General features: G+C 48.3%; 1 protein-coding gene across 2 annotated transcripts in view; it reads right to left on the bottom strand.

Annotated features, from left to right (window-relative positions):
• Nucleotides 1-2,803: 2,803 nt before the first annotated feature.
• Sgsm1 (small G protein signaling modulator 1) overlaps nucleotides 2,804-20,048 on the bottom strand; it is a 73,337-nt gene continuing 56,092 nt past the window's right edge. For both annotated transcript variants that reach the window (XM_057764090.1, XM_057764089.1), the window contains 6 exons: nucleotides 18,917-19,041; nucleotides 17,797-17,879; nucleotides 14,196-14,305; nucleotides 12,489-12,585; nucleotides 9,470-9,637; nucleotides 2,804-4,580 (listed from right to left, as the gene is read on the bottom strand). In XM_057764090.1, the coding sequence (XP_057620073.1) occupies nucleotides 4,492-4,580; nucleotides 9,470-9,637; nucleotides 12,489-12,585; nucleotides 14,196-14,305; nucleotides 17,797-17,879; nucleotides 18,917-19,041 (672 nt within the window). In that variant the 3' untranslated portion in view covers nucleotides 2,804-4,491. The remainder of the gene's footprint in view (nucleotides 4,581-9,469; nucleotides 9,638-12,488; nucleotides 12,586-14,195; nucleotides 14,306-17,796; nucleotides 17,880-18,916; nucleotides 19,042-20,048) is intronic.

Raw genomic sequence — 20,048 nt, 5'->3', positions numbered from 1 at the left:
CATGCTCGCCCTTTTGGCTGGCAGTCTAAGTTTCTGTATGCAGCTCCTAGCATCGACAGAGGACAGTTGCAACTTTTTTATTGTGAGTGCTTCTCCAAATAAACAGTTGTTATCCTTTATTATGGGCTCTCGTGAACTTCCTTAATCATGTCTACACTCTACATACTCAGGTTCAAATCCCACCTCCTTTGTTTCCATGCTGTGTGACCTCAGGCAAGTTACTTCCTTTCTGGACTCATTTATTCTTTGGTAAATTGGAGGTTGGCATAATGCCTACTCTGTGGAGGACTTTGATTTGCCATATGTAAACGAAGCAAACATTTGCCTTGGCCCTGCCCCTGGCTCACAGGACTACAGGAAATCGGGTGAGAATGAAATGTATGGACGGAAAGTGCACAGGCACCCTGGGAAGACGGCCGTCTACTTGAAAGCTCTTTTGTTGTTTGTTTTGATTTGTTTGTTTTGAGACAGGGTCTCGTGATGTAGTCCTGATAGTCCTGGAACTCTATATAGGCGAGGCTGGCCTCAAACTCACAGACATCTGCCTTTCAAGTGCTGGGATCAAAGGCGTGCGCCACCAAGGCCTTCTGATTGGACACCCTTTCCATGTTTTTGCTCTTCCCTTATAATCCCTCCTCTCTTAGAGGATTGGAAGGTCTTTATTTCCCATGAGATACTTAGGGTTGTGTGCAGAACGGTGCTCCCTGTTGGGTGGGGCTCAGGACCTGCCCCACCTTCCACAAACATAGAGCACTGAGGAGGAAACCCTGCTCTTCCTGAGAGCTCCAGCTTCCATCTGGTTCTGATGTCTGTCTGTCTCCAGACTTCCTGTCTGTAATGCTTTATGTTGACTGTCAACTGACAGGACCAGGAATCATCGCCTCAGAAAGTAGGCTCCATGCACACCAGCAAGAGGCTTTCCTAACTGGGTTGGCTGAGCCGGGACAATGCACTTGAATGTGCAGCACCGTCCCGCAGGCTGGGTTCCTGGCTGCACAAGAGTGAGAGGGCCAGCTGAGCCCCAGCTTTCAACAGGAACTCGGGTGGTGGGTTCCCAGCCAGGACTTCTCAGCAGCATAAAGGGATGGCACCCCCTCAGATGGGAATCCAGAACCAAGGGAACCTCTACTTTTCCCGTTGCATATGTATGAAAACTAAGTCTCAGAGAAGTTAACTCTTACTCAGGGACACACAGCCAAAGCACCTGTCATGGGAATTTCCACCTTGGGTGCCTAGAAGCACTAAACATGTAACTGTCCACACCAACGGCAACTGAAGTTTGAACACCAATGAGTTTCTTAGGCTTACATACAGAGCACAAGTGAGGGCTGCAGGAAGGAGTGTGGGTGACATTAAACCAGCCACCCCAGAAGGTCTGTCCCCAGCATGAATGATGGCTTCTTTGGGGATGCATAGATGGAGACCCCTTCCTCTAGCCTTGCCAGCATACACACACTACGCTCTATCTCCCTGAGACCCTCAGGCCATGTACAATTAGAGCAGAATTGGGTACAACTGGTGGGGAGGAATGGCTAGACATGCCAGGAAAGAGCCCATGACCCTTCCTATGAGCCGCCCAGCCAGGGTGAAGATGCTCGTGGCGGCTTTCATGGCTGCGTGAGCCTTAGCTTTCAGGTCAGTAGTCCACAGGCCCTGCTGGGACACAGCTGAACTGATGAAGATGGTGGCCGATCGCTTGGAGGATAGTTCCGTCCGACAGCAGGAGAGCTGGGATCCGAAATCTTCAAAGGGTAGACAAGGACAGAGAACCCCAGTCCAGATGGCATCGTGAGAAAGTCATGCCTATTTCCATCTCTTTGGATGCTAGCTAGTGTATTCGCAACGCTTCTCACCCGTACTCTGGTGAGAGCTCTCTCTCTCTCTCTCTCTCTCTCTCTCTCTCTCTCTCTCTCTCTCTCTCTCTCTCTCTGTGTGTGTGTGTGTGAGGCCAGAGGTCAGCCTGGAGTGCTGTCCCTTGGGTACCATCAATCAGGTCCAAAGGAAACACCAATTCCCCAAACTCCAAACGGCAGCCCAAATACCCAGAGATAGGCTTAGGTGGCTTTCTGGTAATTAGATAAAGGCCAGAATTCCTCAGGAACATCCAGCTAGAGAGAAAGAGGGTCAATGAACAGCACCCCCTCCCACTGCCCTGCCTTGGTCATCCCTCTTTCTACTGGGACCTCCCCTGGGAGAGAAGAGGGAGGGAAGGTGACTGTTCCCACCATTCCTGGCATGAGAAGGTGAGGGCCTCTCAGACTCTGCTCTAAGTCAAAAAGATGAGGAGCTAGAGAGATGGCTCAGTGGTTAAGAGCACTGGCTGCTCTTCCAGAGACCCTGAGTTCAATTCCCAGCAATCATATGGTGGCTCACAACCCATCTGTACTGAGATCTTGCGCCCTCCTCTGGCGTGTGGGCATACATGGAGGCAGAATGTTGTATAGATAATAAACAAATCTTTTTTTTTTAAAGAGGTCCTCTTGCAGAGGAGATAGTGAGTACCTATAATCACAGCACTTAGGAGGATCAGAAGTTCAAACCTAGCCTCAGTTAGCTTCTGCTGGATTGAAAGGTCAAGGCTAGCCTGGGCTACATGAAACCTTGCCCCCCCCCCTTTTAATCCTAGCACTTGAGAGGCAAAGGCAGAGGAATCTCTTTCAAGGTCATTCTGGTCTATAAAGCAAGCTCCAGGCCAGCCAAGACCTCGTCAAAACAAAAGCAAAAAAAACAAAGAAGCAACAAAATAACTAGACCCACACTTAGGTTTCCACTCAGCTACATTTACTCTGAATAGAACCACCTCTTAGTAAACACAAGACACTTGGGCAACACTAAAAAGAGAACTCCCGGGGCAGGGGGACACTCCCCAACACCCAACTCCAGGACAGGAGAAAACACGACAGACATCAGCTGGTAAGTGGAATAAATAGGAGGCACTCAGATCCACAAGCACACAGGCTGGAGGCACGAGGGGCGGTGGGAGATCCTGTGCTACACGCCACACTGGTCAGTTACAAAAAATAAATAAGGGTCAGGGGGTTTGGACCTGGCTGTGCTAAAACAACACCACCCTTTGTGGCAGCCGCCCTGTGGCAAAATAAACCTTTATCTGCTGGCCCTTTCTCCCATCTTAGAAAGCTGAGGGATCTGGCTGGGAGGTGACCATGGTCATCAGGTCGCCTCCCTTCCTGCTGCCCTGGGCTGTCCATGGAGATGCAGTAAGGGCCCTTTCTGTCCACCCTGCCCACAGAGTGGAGGGCAGAGGTTTGACTCAGGGGGTGTGACAGAAGGAGGACATCACAAGGCTGCAGAGTAGGGCCAGGCTGAAGGCCCCTGGAGATATTTCAAACCATTCCTGTCTCCTCTCTCTCTCTTCTCTCCAAACTCCTACTTGACATTCCTTGATTGCCCCAGAGGCTGCAGGTCCGGGGATGAGCTTCTGCTGTGACTTTTGATTTCTGCTGCACCCAGACTGCTTTACTGGGGGATAGTGAGCAGGCACACCAGTTCATCCCGGGTCAGTGTCTGGCTTGGCAGCTCTTGGCACGACGGTGGAGAAGGACCATTCTCAGACCCCCTGTCCCCAGCCCACCATCATGGAGCACAGATCAATCCTGTCCCGGGGCCAAACCCTGGCTCGTCCCTCCTCTGTTCTGAGTGGACTAAGTACTCAGAGAAGAGCTAATTTACCTGAGCAGGGTTTCCACAAACACAGTCTGCAGGCTTCTGAGCCCAGGTCCACAGCTGAAGGCTGGGAGGTCTCCCCTAGGGAGGGGAGTAAGGGCCAGGCTCTCATCAGGAGCTCCCACCTCCCTCCTACAGTTCCTGCATCCCCAGGGCACTCGCAGGATGCCCTCTTAAAAGTCTCCTGGCAGCAGGCAGAGCAAAATCAGAAAACACAGCAAGTGAGACCTGACTCCAGCAGGACTGTGGGAAGCTGTGTGCTTCTGACTGGGCCATGCAACAGACCTCAGGTGACTCAGCACAAGGAGAACAGACACGGCTATGCCGGTAGCCCCTGTACCAAGCCAGTGGTTCTCTAGTGGGGCACATCTGCTGTGCAGGGACTTTTGGGTCACCTTGGGCGATGGTACGGGTAACATCTGGTGGTTTGAAGCCAGGATGATGCTCAGACATCTGGGATTTGAATATGAGCAATGCCTAAGGGAGACCTTGCTTTAAGCCGGCCTGGCATAAATGTTCTGGAACACTGCCAGGTACAGAGGAAGGAACAGGGACAACAGGCCCAGAGGCCACCTCTACTTACAACCCCAGCTCCCAAGAGGGGGAAATCCCAGTCTCGGGCAATCTTTGGTCAAACAGGAAAACGTAAGGCTGAGCTGGGCTCCTCTGCGCCACCGTCCAGTGGCCAAGGTCAAGGGTATGGCTCTCACACAGCAGTCCACACTAGTCCACAGACACCAGGACCTCCTGCTGGGCTGCAGGAGGGAAGGTGTAGACAGCAGCAGGGAAACCTGGCTGCTGTAGCCCTCACTTGTTCTCGATCAGGATCTGCACTTTGTGCACCAGGTCCCGGGCCAGCTGCAGGATCTGCTTGGCATTGTGCCGCTCGGCCATTTCTGAAAGAGAAAATATGCTCATGAGCAGCCTTGTGTGTCAGCCCCGGGGGAGATTCCTCGAGCTCCTGGTGTGGAGTCCTGGGTGTTCCCGCCTCAGAGTGACTCTGACAGGAGCTATGCACCGCCAGATCTTAGCTTCCCCATCCGTAAACTGAGGAGTGTAACAGGAAGTCACTGCATGGCATTACCATGGAAACAGAAAGAAGTGATGCTGGCTCAGAGTGTGCTGGGAGAAGGCTGGTTCTTCCACCCTTCCCTGCAGGCAGAATGTCTGAATATTTTACAAGTCTGTGTCAGGCCAGGCATAGCAGTACACACCTTTAATTCCAACACTGGGGACACTGAGGCAGAAGGATTGAGAGTTAGAGGCCAGCCTGGGATATACAGCAAGATATTTTTCTTAAAGATAAAAGGTAGTATAAAGCTTTGGCAGATTTTTTTTTTTTAAGATTTATTTATTTATTACATATACAGTATTCTGCCTGCATGTGTGCCTGCACACCAGAAGAGGGCACCAGATCTTATAGATGGTTGTCAGCCACCATGTGGATGCAGGGGCCTGAGCGGATGAGATCTTCCAACCCACCTCATGTGGGAGGCCCTTCTGTACATGTGGTGCTTTTATTGGCTAATGAATAAAGCTGTTTGGGACAATGGCTTAGCAGAGTAAAACCAGGTGGAAAATTTGAACAGAGATATGGAAAGAGAGTAGGCAGATTCGAGGAGATGCCGTGTAGCTAAGAAAGGAGAAAGGCGCCGGAATGTTATCGGTAGGTCACAGCCTCATGGTGATACACAGATGAATAGAAATGGGTTAATTTAAGATGTAAGGGCTGAGGCCTGAGGCAAGGAACTCCACCTTGGGCAACAAATTCCACAGGAGTGGGACTGAACCAGCTACCTAGGACAGAGTGGGCCTGAGGAAACAAGCTCCAGGGGAACAGAAGCCAGGAGCCAATCAGGCCCGGGACACTGGCAGACCAGGATTGAGCCAGAGACCTGATCCAGAGTCAGCGATCGGGCACAGGGGAGTAACCACCAAGCGAGTGAGCCAGAGCCAGAGACCACTGAGAGTCCGGACTTGAATCTGGGACCTTCAAGGGAGTAGACCTAAGCCAGGACTCCTGTGGGTCTGGGCATGAGTCTAGGACCTCCCAGGAACTAGGCCTGAGCCAGGGAGAAATTAAAGACTTCCTAAAATTCAATGAAAATGACCACACTACATACCCAAATTTATGGGACACAATGAAAGCAGTGTTAAGAGGCAAGTTCATAACACTAAATGCCTACATAAAGAAGCTGGAAAATTCCCACACTAGTGAATTAACAGAACATTTGGAAACTTTAGAACAAAAAGAAGCAAACTCACCCAAGAGAACTAGATGGCAGGAAATAATCAAATTGAGAGCTGAAATCAACAAAACAGAAACAAAGAAAACAATACAAAGAATCAATGAGACAAAGAGTTGGTTCTTCAAGAAAATCAACAAAATAGACAAACCTTTATCCAAACTAACCAAAAGGCAGAGAGAGAATATCCAAATTAACAAAATCAGAAATGAAAAGGGAGACATAGCAACAGACACAGAGGAAATACAGAGAATCATCAGGTCATATTTCGAAAACCTGTACTCCACAAAATTGGAAAACTTAAAGGAAATGGACAACTTTCCGGATAAATATCTCTTACCAAAATTAAATCAAGACCAGATAAGCAAATTAAACAGACCTATAACTGCTGAAGAAATAGAAACAGTCATCAAAAGTCTCCCAACCAAAAAAAGCCCAGGATTAGATGGTTTCAGCTCAGAATTCTACAAGACTTTCAAAGAAGAACTAGTACCAATACTCCTCAAATTATTCCACACAATAGAAACAGAAGGAACAATGCCAAACTCTTTTTATGAGGTTACAATTACCCTGATACCCAAACCACAGAAAGACATTACTAAGAAAGAGAATTGCAGACCAATCTCACTCATGAACATTGATGCAAAAATACTAAATAAAATACTGGTAAATCAAATCCAAGAAGACATCAGAACCATCATCCACCATGATCAAGTTGGCTTCATCCCAGAGATGTAGGGATGGTTCAACATACAAAAATCTGTCAACATAATCCACCATATAAACAAACTAAAAAATAAAAACCACATGATCATTTCATTAGATGCTGAAAAAGCTTTCGACAAAATACAACATCCCTTTCTGCTAAAAATCTTGGAGAGAGCAGGGATACAAGAAACATACCTAAACATAATAAAGGCAATATACACCAAGCCAACAGCCAGCTTCAAATTAAATGGAGAGAAACTTCCAGCGATCCCACTGAAATCAGGAACAAGACAAGGTTGTCCACTCTCTCCATATCTATTCAATATAGTTCTTGAGGTCCTAGCTAGAGCAATAAGACACCAAAAGGAGATCAAGGGGATATAAATCAGAAAAGAAAAAGTCAAACTCTCACTGTTTGCTGATGATATGATAGTTTACATAAGTGATCCCAAAAATTCTACCAAGGAACTTCTACAACTCATAAACACTTTCAGTAATGTAGCAGAATACAAGATTAACTCAAAAAAAAAATCAGTAGCCTCCCTGTACACGGATGATAAAAGGGCTGGGAAAGAAATCAGAGAAACAACACACTTCACAATAGGCACAAATAGCATAAAATAGCTTGGAGTAATTCTAACCAAACAAGTGGAAGACTTATATGACAAGAACTTTAAATCTTTGAAGAAAGAAATTGAAGAAGACACCAGAAAGTGGAAAGATCGCCCATGCTCTTGAGTAGGCAGAATTAACACAGTAAAAATGTCAATCTTACCAAAAGCAATCTACAGATTCAATGCAATGCCCACCAAAATCCCAGCAAAATTTTTCACAGTCATCAAAAGAACAGTACTCAACTTCATATGGAAAAGCAAAAAACCCAGGATAGCCAAAACAATCCTGTACAATAAAAGAACTTCTGGAGGTATCACAATCCCTGACTTCAAACTTTATTACAGAGCTACAGTACTGAAAACAGCCTGGTATTGGCATAAGAACAGACAGGAGGACCAATAGAACCTAATAAAAGACCCAGATATTAATACACACACCTTCGAACACCTGATTTTTGACAGAGAAGCAAAAAACACCAAATGGAAAAAAAGAAAACATATTTAACAAGTGGTGCTGGCATAACTGGATATCAACATGTAGAAGAATGAAAATAAACCCATATCTATCACCATGCACAAAACTCAAGTCCAAATGGATCTCAACATAAGACCTCAACATAAAGCCAGCCACACTGAACCTTATAGGAGAGAAAGTGGGAAGTACACTTGAACACATTGGCACAGGGAACCACTTCCTAAATAATAACCCCAGCAGCACAGACACTGAGACAAACAATTAATAAATGGGACCTCCTAAAACTGAGATGCTTCTGTAAAGCAAAGGACACGGTCAACAAGACAAAATGACAGTCTACAGAATGGGAAAAGATCTTCACCAACCCCACATCAGACAGAGGGCTGGTGAGAATGCAAACTGGCCCACTGTAAAGAGTTCTCAAAAAAACTGGAAATAAATCTACTCCAGGAACCCGTTATATCAGTCCTCGGCACATGCCCCAAGGACTCACATCGCACTCCACCGACACTTGCTCAGCCATGGTCATTGCTGCTCTACTCACAGCAGCGAGGAAATGGAAACCGAAGCCTTCTACGCTGACGGCAGATAAGGAATTATGGCACTTCTGATGGTCTTGCCTTTACTTCCAGGGTGAGAATCGCAGGCGTAGACAGCCACACCTGGTTCATCTGGGTGTAGTGGACTAGGCCTCACACACCTGCGCAGGCACTCAGTCAACCGAGTCACACCCCAGCCGGAGACGGCTTTTGTTTGTTTGTTTGTTTGTTCGGTGACAGCACCGAATCTCTTTTGGTTTCCTGGCTGGTTTCTGGTGTAGGTGAAACTCATGAAGTTTGCCAATGGTAATTTCTTAGTTTTGGTGTCAAACATCCCAGAAACACATAAAGCAGCACCGGAAGTGAAGGGAACTAGGAAATGACTCCACCGCTGGGCACCATCTTTGTAATTCCCAGTAAACCAAACAGTCCTAAACATAAAATTCTACTACACGGCTCAAAGCCAAAATCATTCCAAAAGGGAAAACTGGCTTGAGAGAAACTTAGTCATGTTCCCGAGGTGGCTTTCTCCTTTTCTAGAACCTTCTTTAAGCTTTGGGGTGAGAAGTGAGGGATGGGGCCCAGGACCTGGTGTTTGTCAGTGCTCTATGATGGAGCTGCAAACCAGCTCTATCATTGTTTTCAGCATTTAATTATTGTTTAGGTGGCAATAATTCTAGCAATTGCCTTGCTCATTGGGCCCTCACGGTACCTGTGAGGACCTTTTCATGTCTCATCATTAACTCTCTGGACTTCCCTTGAGGGAGGAGATGTTTGCAGCATTTTCTTTCCCTGAAGAACTGAGGTCCAGAACATGACGTCATTTAGACAAGGCCACACCCAGTGACCTGCTGGGACCAGACTCTAAGCACCTACTCCTTGCCACTCCCACCTTCCCCACCCACGAACTCTGTGTGGCAGACCCTGATATTTCACAGATGAAGGAGATGTTCAGAGGGAGGGCAGGACCCTGTCACGGGGCACAGCTGGCCAGTGGTGGAGCCAGGTGCTGCTTCCAAGCCTCAGCCTGGAGAAAACCACCTGGAGCATGCTGAGATCCCAGCGGGTGAACAGAGGACTGAGGAGACACTCAGTGTGTAAGGGAACTTGCTGTGCAAGCAGAAGGGTGGAGGCAGGGGAATGACTGGGGCCTGTCAAGCTGCTGGCACCTGGAGCCCCGCCCCCAGCCCCGCCCCTTGGTACCATTGAAGAACTTGATGATGTCTGTGAAGTCCATGTTGTTCTCCAGGATGATATCTCGGTAGACCTCTACCAGTGCCAGCGCGATGAACAGGACATAGTGGGCAGAGGACACGTGCTTAGCGGCCCAAATAGTCTCCCACACGGAGAAGACGTCATCATAGACCAGCTCTGCGGGACACAACACACACGCGCATAGGCGCTGCTCCAGAACAGAGTGCAAGGTGAGCCCTCCCTAGTCCTCCCTGCAAGCACCCAGCTTCTCTAGGTGACAGTCCCAGAGCAGCCCTGTGCTCACACCCTCCAGCAGCAGGCAGAACTCGGGCTAGACGGCAGGAGACCCAGACCCTGACGGCTAAGGAGCCCGTGTGAAGAATCTGAGCATGTGCGGGTTTGATTGGCATGGGCCTGTCCCTGCCTGCCCTCTACTACCGCCCTTCCTCTCTCTTCAGCAGCATTCACAGGTGGCGCTCAGTGAGAGGCAAGCTGGTTGCTTGCCTCAGCCTATCAAGGGGATGGAAGAGCCCTGAAGACGGTGGTTCTCAACCTTCCTGATGCTGCGACCCTCTAACACAGCTCCTCATGTTGTGGTGACCCCATCCATAAAATTATTTTCATTGTGACTTCACAACTGCAATTCTGTTACTGTTATCAATTGTAACATAAATACCTGATAGGCAGGATGTGTTTTCACTGTTACAAATTGAACATAATTAAAGCATAGAGATTAATCACAAAAAACAATATGCAATTATATATTATGAAATATTTATTTCTAACTACAAATAAATGAAATTTTATCTTGAAGCATGGTGTAGCATGGGTAACAGTCTTATTAGAACAGCAGTGAACTACATTGCTAAATTTTTCAACAGTATGTGCAAAAAGCCAACATCAGCGCCAAGACTGAGATTGCTTCTTCAGTTCCTAAAACCATTGGAAATCTGTGTTTTCAGATGGTTTTAGGCCACCCCTGTGAAAGGGTCAGTAGATCCCAAAAGGGTTGCAACCCACACGTTGAGAACCTCTGCCTTGAGAGCAAGGCTACCAAATCTAAAAGGCTGGCACTGGGTCTCAAGCCCTCACTACCCAGCCAAGGGCTGTGGGCTGGTGCTGTCCAGTTCCAGGCTCTCCACACCTCAACCTTGCCTGGGGCCTGCTGCTCACAGTAAAGGACCAGAGATGAACCGGTCAGTGATACTGCACAGCGTGGGGCAGATGGCTGACACCACCATGCAAATCAAGTGCTCCTCATCTCACTGCAGGTTTGCACGATAGAGGTTTGCACGACAGCGCGCATCCCGCATCCCGAGGCGACACTCCTGCTAAGTCCACCAGGAAACACGCTTGATGTCCCATCAACTGAAGAGCTCTTGATCTCGGCTAAGCAGGAAGGCAGATGGGAGGGACTCGCCCCAGAGATGGTGGAACCAAGTTTGGGCCCTGGCTCCCCTATTACTCATAAGTTTCCTCATCCGTGAAACAGAAATCTTGGCGTGTATGTGTTCATGTACACGTGTGTGCATGCCCATGGAGGCCCGATATTGATGCCAATGTCCTCTATCGACTTCCCCCTCAGGAAACCCAGAGTTCATTGATTTAGCTGGGTTGGGTGGCCTCACAGAGCCCAGAGCTCACCAGTTTGGCTGGGCTGGTGGCCAGCTTCCATCTGCCTTCCCATCACTGACTCACAGACATGTAACATACATGGTTGCACTTGGCCTTCTAAACTTCTTAAAGTATTAACTAAATTAGTGATAATTAATTTGTTTAATAATTATAAACTTGGGCACCTGAGGATAGGGAACCTGAAATGAACCTATCCTATAGCCATACTGATGAATATCTTGCATATCACCATAGAACCTTCATCTAGCGATGGATGGAGATAGGGACAGAGACCCACACTGGAGCACCGGACTGAGCTCCCAAGGTCCTAATGAGGAGCAGAAGGAGGGAGAACATGTACAACGAAGTCAGGACCACGAGGGGTGCACACACCCACTGAGACAGTGGGGCTGATCTATTGGGAGCTCACCAAGGCCAGCTGGACTGTGACTGAAAAAGCATGGGATAAAACCGGACTCTCTGAACATGGCGGACAATGAGAGCTGACGAGAGGCCAAGGACAATGGCACGGGGTTTTGATCCTACTTCAGATTCTGGCTTTGTGGGAGCCTAGACAGTTTGGATGTTCAACTTCCTAGATCTGGATGGAGGGGGGAGGACCTTGGACTTTCCACAGGGCAGGGAACCCTGACTGCTCCTGGGACTGGAGAGGGAGGAGAAGAGGAGTGGGGGGAGGGGGAGAGGGGCGGGAGGAGGGGGAGGGAAATGGGAGGCAGGGAGGAGGTGGAAAATTTTTTTTTCAATAAAAAAAAAGAAAATAAATAATTATAAATAATTAAAAATAAAATTAATAATAATTGGATTATTAATTAAAGTCATGGTGCACATGTGTGGAGGCCAGAGGAAGCTTGTGGGAATAGGTTCTCTCTTTTAACCAAATGGGTTCCAATGATCAAACTCAAGTCCTCCATCTTGGTGGAAAGCACCTTTACCACCTCGCTAGGCCCCACACCTAGGTTTTTATGTGGGTGCTGGGATCCAAACTCAGGACCTCATGCTTGTACAGACACTTTATTGGCTGAGCTGTCTCCCAAGGCACTGAAATAGGGATATTATGATTCCTATTGCATAGTCATTTTGCGATAAGGACAGGTCTGAGTAAATGTTCTCTCTTCTGCCACCTTTGCCTCAGTGCCCTTCACTCCCGTGTCCTCCTCTGTCACCTTTGCCCCAGTGCCCTTCACTCCCGTGTCCTCCTCTGTCACCTTTGCCCCCGTGCCCCTCACTCCCGTGTCCTCCTCTGTCACCTTTGCCCCCGTGCCTCTCACTCCCGTGTCCTCCTCTGTCACCTTTGCCCCCGTGCCCCTCATTCCCGTGTCCTCTTCAGCCTCCACTTCCCCATCATTACCACCCCAGAAATTCTGGGGACAAGTCCCCAGGCGGCAGTCTGTACCTCGTTTGAAATCCAGCAGGAACCAGCGGTAGCAGAAGTAGAAGTGAGTGTAGTCCCCATTCTGATGCATCAGCTCGAAGAGCTCTGAGTCTAGGATCTGATGGAAGGAGGGCAGGCGGTCAGACCCCTGGAAAGAGCTGGGCACAGCGGAATCCTCTGGCTGTGCGCTCACCCTGCACTCCAGGCGGCTCCCAGTGAGCACAAGGGTGTAGACCTCTCCAAAGAGGACTTACAATAGCCAGGCCTCAAATCAGGGGAAGCAAGTTAGAGCAACGAGACAAGCTCACACCCAAAGTGACAGACAGTAGCAAATGTCGGCAAGAATTCAGAGTGAACAGAACCCTCACGCATGGCCGGTGGGAATGCAGAATGCTACAACTCTGCCCCCGCCTCCCCAGCACTGGGCTTACAAAGGCATACCACCATGCTTGGTTTTTACAAGGGTGTGGGGATCTGAACTCTGGTCCTTTTTCTTGTGCTGAGCCACATCTCTAGCGAGCATACTCTCTCTCTCTCTCTCTCTCTCTCTCTCTCTCTCTCTTGTGTGTGTGTGTGTGTGTGTGTGTGTAGATCAGAGAACAACGTGTCAATTCTCTCCTTGTACTTTGTGAATTCAACCAATCAAACTATAGTCTCTGGGTTTGGCAGCAATCAACCCTGATCCATCCTGTTTCTTCAACCTTTTGTATCCAAAACATTTAGTAGCTTTTTTTGACTCCCACCAAAGCAGCAGCAAGAGCCACCTTGGGCTGGAGGGCATTCAGAGCTCCAGTCTGCGTAGATTCCCCTGCAGGGTTCTGCCTGAAACTGCCGTCGGGCCTGCCTCTTGTAGAGTCTGATTGGCAGCTAGGGAAATGCATACCAACAAAAACTTTGAGATTTCACATCACACCCAGTCAGAATGGCCAAGATCGGCAGAACAACCAACAACAAATGCTGGACAGGGTGGAGAGGAACTCACTCACTGCTGGAGGTGCAAACTGGAGCAGCCACTGTGGAAACCAGTGTGGAGAACGCCCAAAAGCCTAAAAGGAAACCTAACTTCTGACCCAGCTGTAGCACTCCTTGGCATGTGCTTGAAGCACTCAGCGTCCTGCTCCATAGTTTGGGCTGCTCTATCCACAATAGCAACAAAATGGAAACACCATACATGTCCTTCAACCGGCAAACGGGAGATGACAATATGGTACTATACACAGAAGAATAGTATTTAGCTCTAAAGAAGAAGAAAACCATGTGTTTTGAAGGTAAATAAATGGAACTAGAAAAGATCATATTGAGCGAGATAACCCAGACTCAGAAAGACAAACTCAGTGTGTTAGCTCTCATCTGACTCTCTGAGCTGCAAATCTTCAGACTCCAGTCCACAGCCTCCAGTGCCTGCAGAACAGGAAAGTTAGAAAGGAATAGGGAGGCCAGGGAGCCGCAGAGAGGGGATAATGGGGACAAGTGATCTGGAGGGGGATGGGGAAGATGGAGGCCTCCAGTTAGGGAGGGGGAGGGAGACAGATTAATACAGAAGGGGGATAAAATCAAAGTCAGGATGCCTGAAAAAGGCTCAAGGAATCATACAATGATCTAGGTGTTTATGGGTGCAAGCACTCTACCAGCTGCGCATGCCCTTGGCCTGCAAACTGCTGACCCTTAAGTCATTTGCAATACTCCCTGTCTCCCTTAAAGTCAGAGCAGGAAGCCTCAGGGTCCTACCTGGATCAGGGACCTCATGTTGGCAAAGTGCGTGTCCATGGCACCTCCGTGGGGGAAGTTTTGGTTCATCCTCTTCATGAGCTCCGTGAAGCAGCTGAAGGCCAGGGCCTCTGGGGACAGAGCAGGACAAAGCCTTAGCCAGACCACTGCCTCAGGCACTGGGGCTCCTGAGAGACAGTGGAAAGCCCAGAGCAGAGGCCATGATCACACGAGAAACAGATGGGCGGGAAGGACTCAGTGGAGGCCATGCCCTTGGATGCTCAGCAACCTTTAGCGTGTCACAGGTCTTGCTTCAGAGACACTGGGAGGAACAGCCTCTCTCAGACATAAACACTCATGAAAGCTCTCCATTGGTTGGGACACAAAGCCCATGCTGCTTTGCTGGTCTCCATAGTTCTTCCCTTCAGAATTCTACTGATTCATGGAATTCTTAACTCTGGAAGTAACTGTATTCAAGAGCAACTGCTGGGGGCTGGGGAGACCGCTAAGTGGCTAAAAGCACTGTCTGCTCTCCCAAAGGACCCGGGTTCAATTCCCAGCACTCACATGGCAGCTCACAACTGTCTGTAACTGCAGTTCCAGGGGATCTGATGCCCTCACAGAGATTTACATGCAGGCAAAACACCACTGTACATAAAATAAAAATAAATTATTTTTTTAAAAAGTAACTGTCAACATAGCAAGAGCTTTGGTTGATGTTATGGAAAGAAGGGACAAACTCCTTCAGCAAATGCTGCCTAGAATATCTATTTACATATATTAAGAAAGTAGGGGTCAGTGGTTAAGAGCACTGGCTGTTCTTCTAGAGGACCTGGGTTTGATTCCCAGCACTCACATGGCAGTTCACAATCATCTGTAATTCAGTTCCAAGGGATCTGTCACCTTTTTCTGACCTCCACTGTAGGCACGTGGTACACAAATACATAATCAGGCAAAACACCCATACAGCAAATAAAAATAAACAAAACCTCAAAAATTGAAAAAAGAAAGCAAAGCCTCTGAGAAATTCTGTAGAAACTTGGCATACTGGACTGCATTTGAAAATCTTATTTGAAAATGGTAGTTTTTCTAGTTTCCCTTAGTAACCTTGGGGGAGATAACACTATTGGAAGCTCCTCAAAGACACTGGATCCCACTCAGGTTTAAAAGGAATCGGCAGGGGGACTGGAGAGATGTCTCAGTGGTTAAGAGCATTGCCTGCTCTTCTAAAGGTCCTGAGTTCAATTCCCAGCAACCACATGGTGGCTCACAACCATCTGTAATGGGATCTGGTGCCCTCTTCTGGCCTGCAGGCATACACACAGATAGAATATTGTATACATAACAAATAAATAAATATATATGTATATATAAAAAAAAAAGGAATCGGCAGAAACTGTGAGCAGTAGATGTCTTCATAGTCTGGCGGCCCGTCACCCTGGTCTGTATTGCCTGGACTACTTGTCACGATTACAGTCACCCTGACACATTGCTGACTACCGTCTCTCACAGCACCAGACCTCCACTGTTCTGATTCCTTCATGCCTTCCAAACCAGGACCATCTGGGAGACTGCTTAGCTTACCAAGTTTGGCTGCCAGTCTTAGCCCCAGAGGACCAGTTTTTGCTTGCTGAGTTACTGTAAGATTTCACAACATCGACCATCCCAGCAAAGTGACCAGCATTCACCTGAAAGCCTTCTTCTAAGAGTGAAGAGTGTTGCCATTTTGGTTCTTTCTGGGGTCAAGTTCAAGTGTGCTTCTTGTGTGGGGCGAGTGAGGCAGGTCTTCCATCTTTTGTATGTGTGTTTCCCGTCACTGCAGCAGCTGCTAACTTGACATGACTGAGCTTGTGTGAGTTGTACAGTTAGTTAGCTGAGTGTCAATGGCAAACCCTTCTTTCAGGACTCAGTTGCAGCCCAGAATCAACATGCAGGCCCTGGTGAAGGCACCAAAGTGGCCTCTCTCTCTCTCTCTCTCTCTTTGTGTGTGTGCGTGTGTGTGTGTGCGCACGTGCGTATACAACTTGTGGCAGTCAGTTCCCTCCTTTCACCACGTGAGTCCCAGAGGTCAAACTCAGGTCATCAATGCCTTTACCCCCCAAGTCATCCTGCTGCCACAGCCGGGGATTCTGACAGGGCTTTCCTGAGTCCGCACATAGTACAGAGGACAATGTTCCTCACCAGCACCAAGCCTTTCAGCTGCAACGGGAGATGTGCTCCCCTTTCTGCTTCCTCTCCTCTAACTGACAATGTTTGTGGTATTCGGTGGATAAGCCACACCTTTAAAGGTAGTGAAAACACTTCTTTCGTTAGGAGACATGACACATGGGCTCATCATCTTAATTTCACCTTAGCATTGCTCAGCTCAGCTGTGTAGAAATACAAGACTATGCTTGCGTTCCCCAGCCCTGACAGACTCACTTGCTGTTTCTTAAGTCTTTGGATTTTCATCCTAAAGTCAAATCATCCAGAACCAGGACACACCAAGGATGATTTTAATTCCTTTCCGGTTCTTCTCCCTGCCTCTTTTAATATTTTGAGACAGGACCTCATGTAGCCCGTGTTTGCCTTAACTTCACCTTGGTCAAGGATGACTTTGAACCTCTCGTCCTCTGGAGAGCTGGGACCACAGGCATGGCTACCACACCCTGCCTGTCTTTTAGAGTCAGGTGATGTGGGATTCCCTTCTGCATGCTGTGAATATATTTTACTACCACTGGCTAATAAAGAAGCTTCTTCAGCCTACAGCAGGACAGAATATAGAAGGGCAGGAAATCCAAGCAGAGGTAGAGGAGGAAAGAAGGCAGAGTAAGGGAGACGCCATGTAGCTGCCAAAGGAGAAAGACATCGGAACCTTACCAGTAGGTCACATTCTCGTGGTGATACACAGATTAATAGAGATGGGCTAATTTAAGATGTAAAAGCTAGCTAGAAATAACCAAGTCATTGGCCAGTGTTGTAATTAATAAAGTTTTTGTGTGATTATTTATGTCTGGGCGGCTGGGAAATGATCGTGCAACTGGTGTCTACATTCAGGTGATGCATTATATTGATTGCATTATATTATATTATATTAATTGTATTATATTATGTTATACTGATTATATTGATTGATGCTCAGATATTAAACTGTCTTTGCAGATCTGGGACAAACCCCAATTGGTCACATTGTCTAATTCTTTATATGTTGTTGGATTGAATTTGTTAATTATTTTGTGGGGGGCAGGGGAGGAGAGCTTGTGAAGAGCTACCCTTCAATCTTACACTGTTTGGTAGAGTTTATATGAGGGGCACCATCTGGATTAGATCAGAGGTTCTGGTAGAGTTTATACGAAGGGCACCATCTGGACCAGGTCAGAGGCTCTGGTAGAGTTTATACGAGGGGCACCATCTGGACCAGGTCAGAGGCTCTGGTAGAGTTTATACGAGGGGCACCATCTGGACCAGGTCAGAGGCTCACTACAGCCAGGTGGACCTCAGCACAGTGCACTGTGGGACGAGGATGTCTCATAGTACTGGGTTTGGGATGAGTTCACCAGGCTGTGCAAATGTCCTGACCCAGTCCATAGAGACATAAGTAAGGCTGGCCCTTCCACTCCCACAGAGCAGGGGAAACACTCACCATCATCCAGGATGACCAGCAGTGGGGCCAGAAGGTCACACATGCCCTGGACGTAGCCAATCTCAATGTGTTGCCAGATGTAGCTGCAGAAGAAACTGGGCACAATGAGGGTGCCACAGCCTACACCTCACATGTCCCGCCCCCTCCCAGCCTGCTTCTTCCAAACTCTCCTTGCTCCTTTCTTCCGTCTGGTCCTCCATCCCTCAGTCCGATGCCCACCTTCAGTGTCCCACACATTCTAGGTGCAGCCATCAGGGCAACCCTGCCCAAGAGGGCCTCACAGAGCACAGGACACTCCACAAGTACTACCACCCAGGGGCGCTGTCATGGGTGCATGAGCAGAGTACCTTCATCTCCTCCCCCCAGACCCACACATCCCTTTCAAGTGCTTCTTCTCTGGCTACCGGGAGGAATTCTTCACTCTGCACAAATACGTGACTCACTAAAGTCTCTAGGGATTTGCCCTACTGATTCCCTCTGTATCTGCCAGGAATTTGGATCAGTCACTATGAATAACCAGTTTTGACCCACTGGGCCACAACATCCTCTGCCCTGTATGCACCTAGAATCTTTAAACCTTAAAGCGATCATGTCAAGTGGGTCTCATCAAGATTGTGTTTCTTGGGCAAGGAGACTGAGGCACAGAGAAGCAACGGACATGCCCACAGTTGGGTGACAGTTAGTGCTAAGGGTCATGTTGGGAAGGGAGTAAAGGCTAGTCTACATCATGGTGGTGGCCGCTGGGAAACCGTCTTGGTTCCATGTTAATAGGTCTAGGATGCCACAGCCCACTGTGGGCAGCACCATTCCTCAGGCAGGGGATCCTGGACCGTGTGTGTGTGTGTGTGTGTGTGTGTGTGTGTGTAGAGGGAGCTAAGCACTAAGGGGCACGCATGCCTCTGTTCTCTCTACTTCTGACCTTCAGTTTGTCCTATATTATTACTGGTACTATGAATAAAATAAAACTTCGTATCAGAGTGGTAGCAGCAACAGGGACCAAAGCTGCAGCTAGATTTCCTACAGCCCCCACTTTCCCACCCCACCCCACATGTCTCCCATCCCCCCAATCTCCCCCTCCCTGCTCCCGCACTGCCCCTCCCACTCCCCCAACCGCAGCCACCTGCACATGATGTTCCTCAGCTTCTCCAGGTTGGCGGCTGTGAAGTACCAGTAGCTGCGGTCACACCTCTGCACGTCTTTCTCAATGCGGTGGAGGTTCACTGTGTACAGGTCCAGTAGCTCCGGCTGTGGGCGGGAGAGGAACGAAGGGGGCACTGACCCCAAGAACTACTTCCAGCCCTCACCTCCCAACAGTTCACTCCAGAGTTGACTTTCTTTGTTTCCTGGGAAAGTTATTTTCACTTTGCATGATGTAAAAGTATTCTTTTGCAACCAGGTCTCATGATGTAGCCCAGGCTGGTCTGGAACTCCTCCTGCCTCAACACCTAGAGTGCTGGGACTGCAGGCAGACGTGTGTTCTTCCACAAGAACACATATGTTCACACACATAGTGCATCAGAACATAACAGTAAACAAATATATTTAATACATTTAAAAGCGGCACAAAGCTGCCACCTCAGTCCTCAGGAGCCTGAGGTAGGAGAATTGCTGTAAGTTAGAAGTTGGGTTACATAGTGAACTCAAGGCCAGCCCAGGCTGCATCATGAGCCTCTGTCTGAGAAACAAGGAAACAAAAACAGAGTAGGGACAGGAGCCAGATTCTTAGAGTCCAGCAGGGATCTCACAGCACACAGGAGAAAATAATAAGTCACGTGAGAAAGACATCCGGCTCACACTAGGCACACAGATTGAAAACAGACAGGTTTGGTTGCACTGAAGATCAAACCCTAGATCCGGCCAGGCAGGTCATGAGCTGCACTCCCAGCTCCAGCAGCAGACATCGCTGAAGAGAGAGCCAGGAGCTGGAGACCCAGGGGAAGGTGACTGTTAAGAGGAAAGTGAGAAGGGCATGGGAGGTGTCCTGACAAAGATCCAGCCAGAGATGCAGGAGGAGAGAAGAAATGTCGAAGCAGCAAGAGCAGTGTATTGAACAAGTGGGACACTCCAGGACCAACTGAGTCACAAGCCCAACAAACCCTGACTGGGAAGAAAGGGAGACTTGCGCCAGAAAGAGTGGCTCACAGTGACAAAGAGAGACCCCTTATACACACAGGTACATTGTGTGTCTGTGTGTTTCTGTGCATCTGTGTGCATATGTGTGTGTGTGTGTCTGTATGTGCATGTCTGTGTGT

The sequence above is a fragment of the Chionomys nivalis genome, chromosome 3 (genome assembly GCF_950005125.1).
Source record: "Chionomys nivalis chromosome 3, mChiNiv1.1, whole genome shotgun sequence".
NCBI classification, from domain to species: domain Eukaryota; kingdom Metazoa; phylum Chordata; class Mammalia; order Rodentia; family Cricetidae; genus Chionomys; species Chionomys nivalis.
The sequence above is the reverse complement of the archived record's forward strand: the minus strand, read 5'-3'. Positions and strand labels throughout refer to the sequence as shown.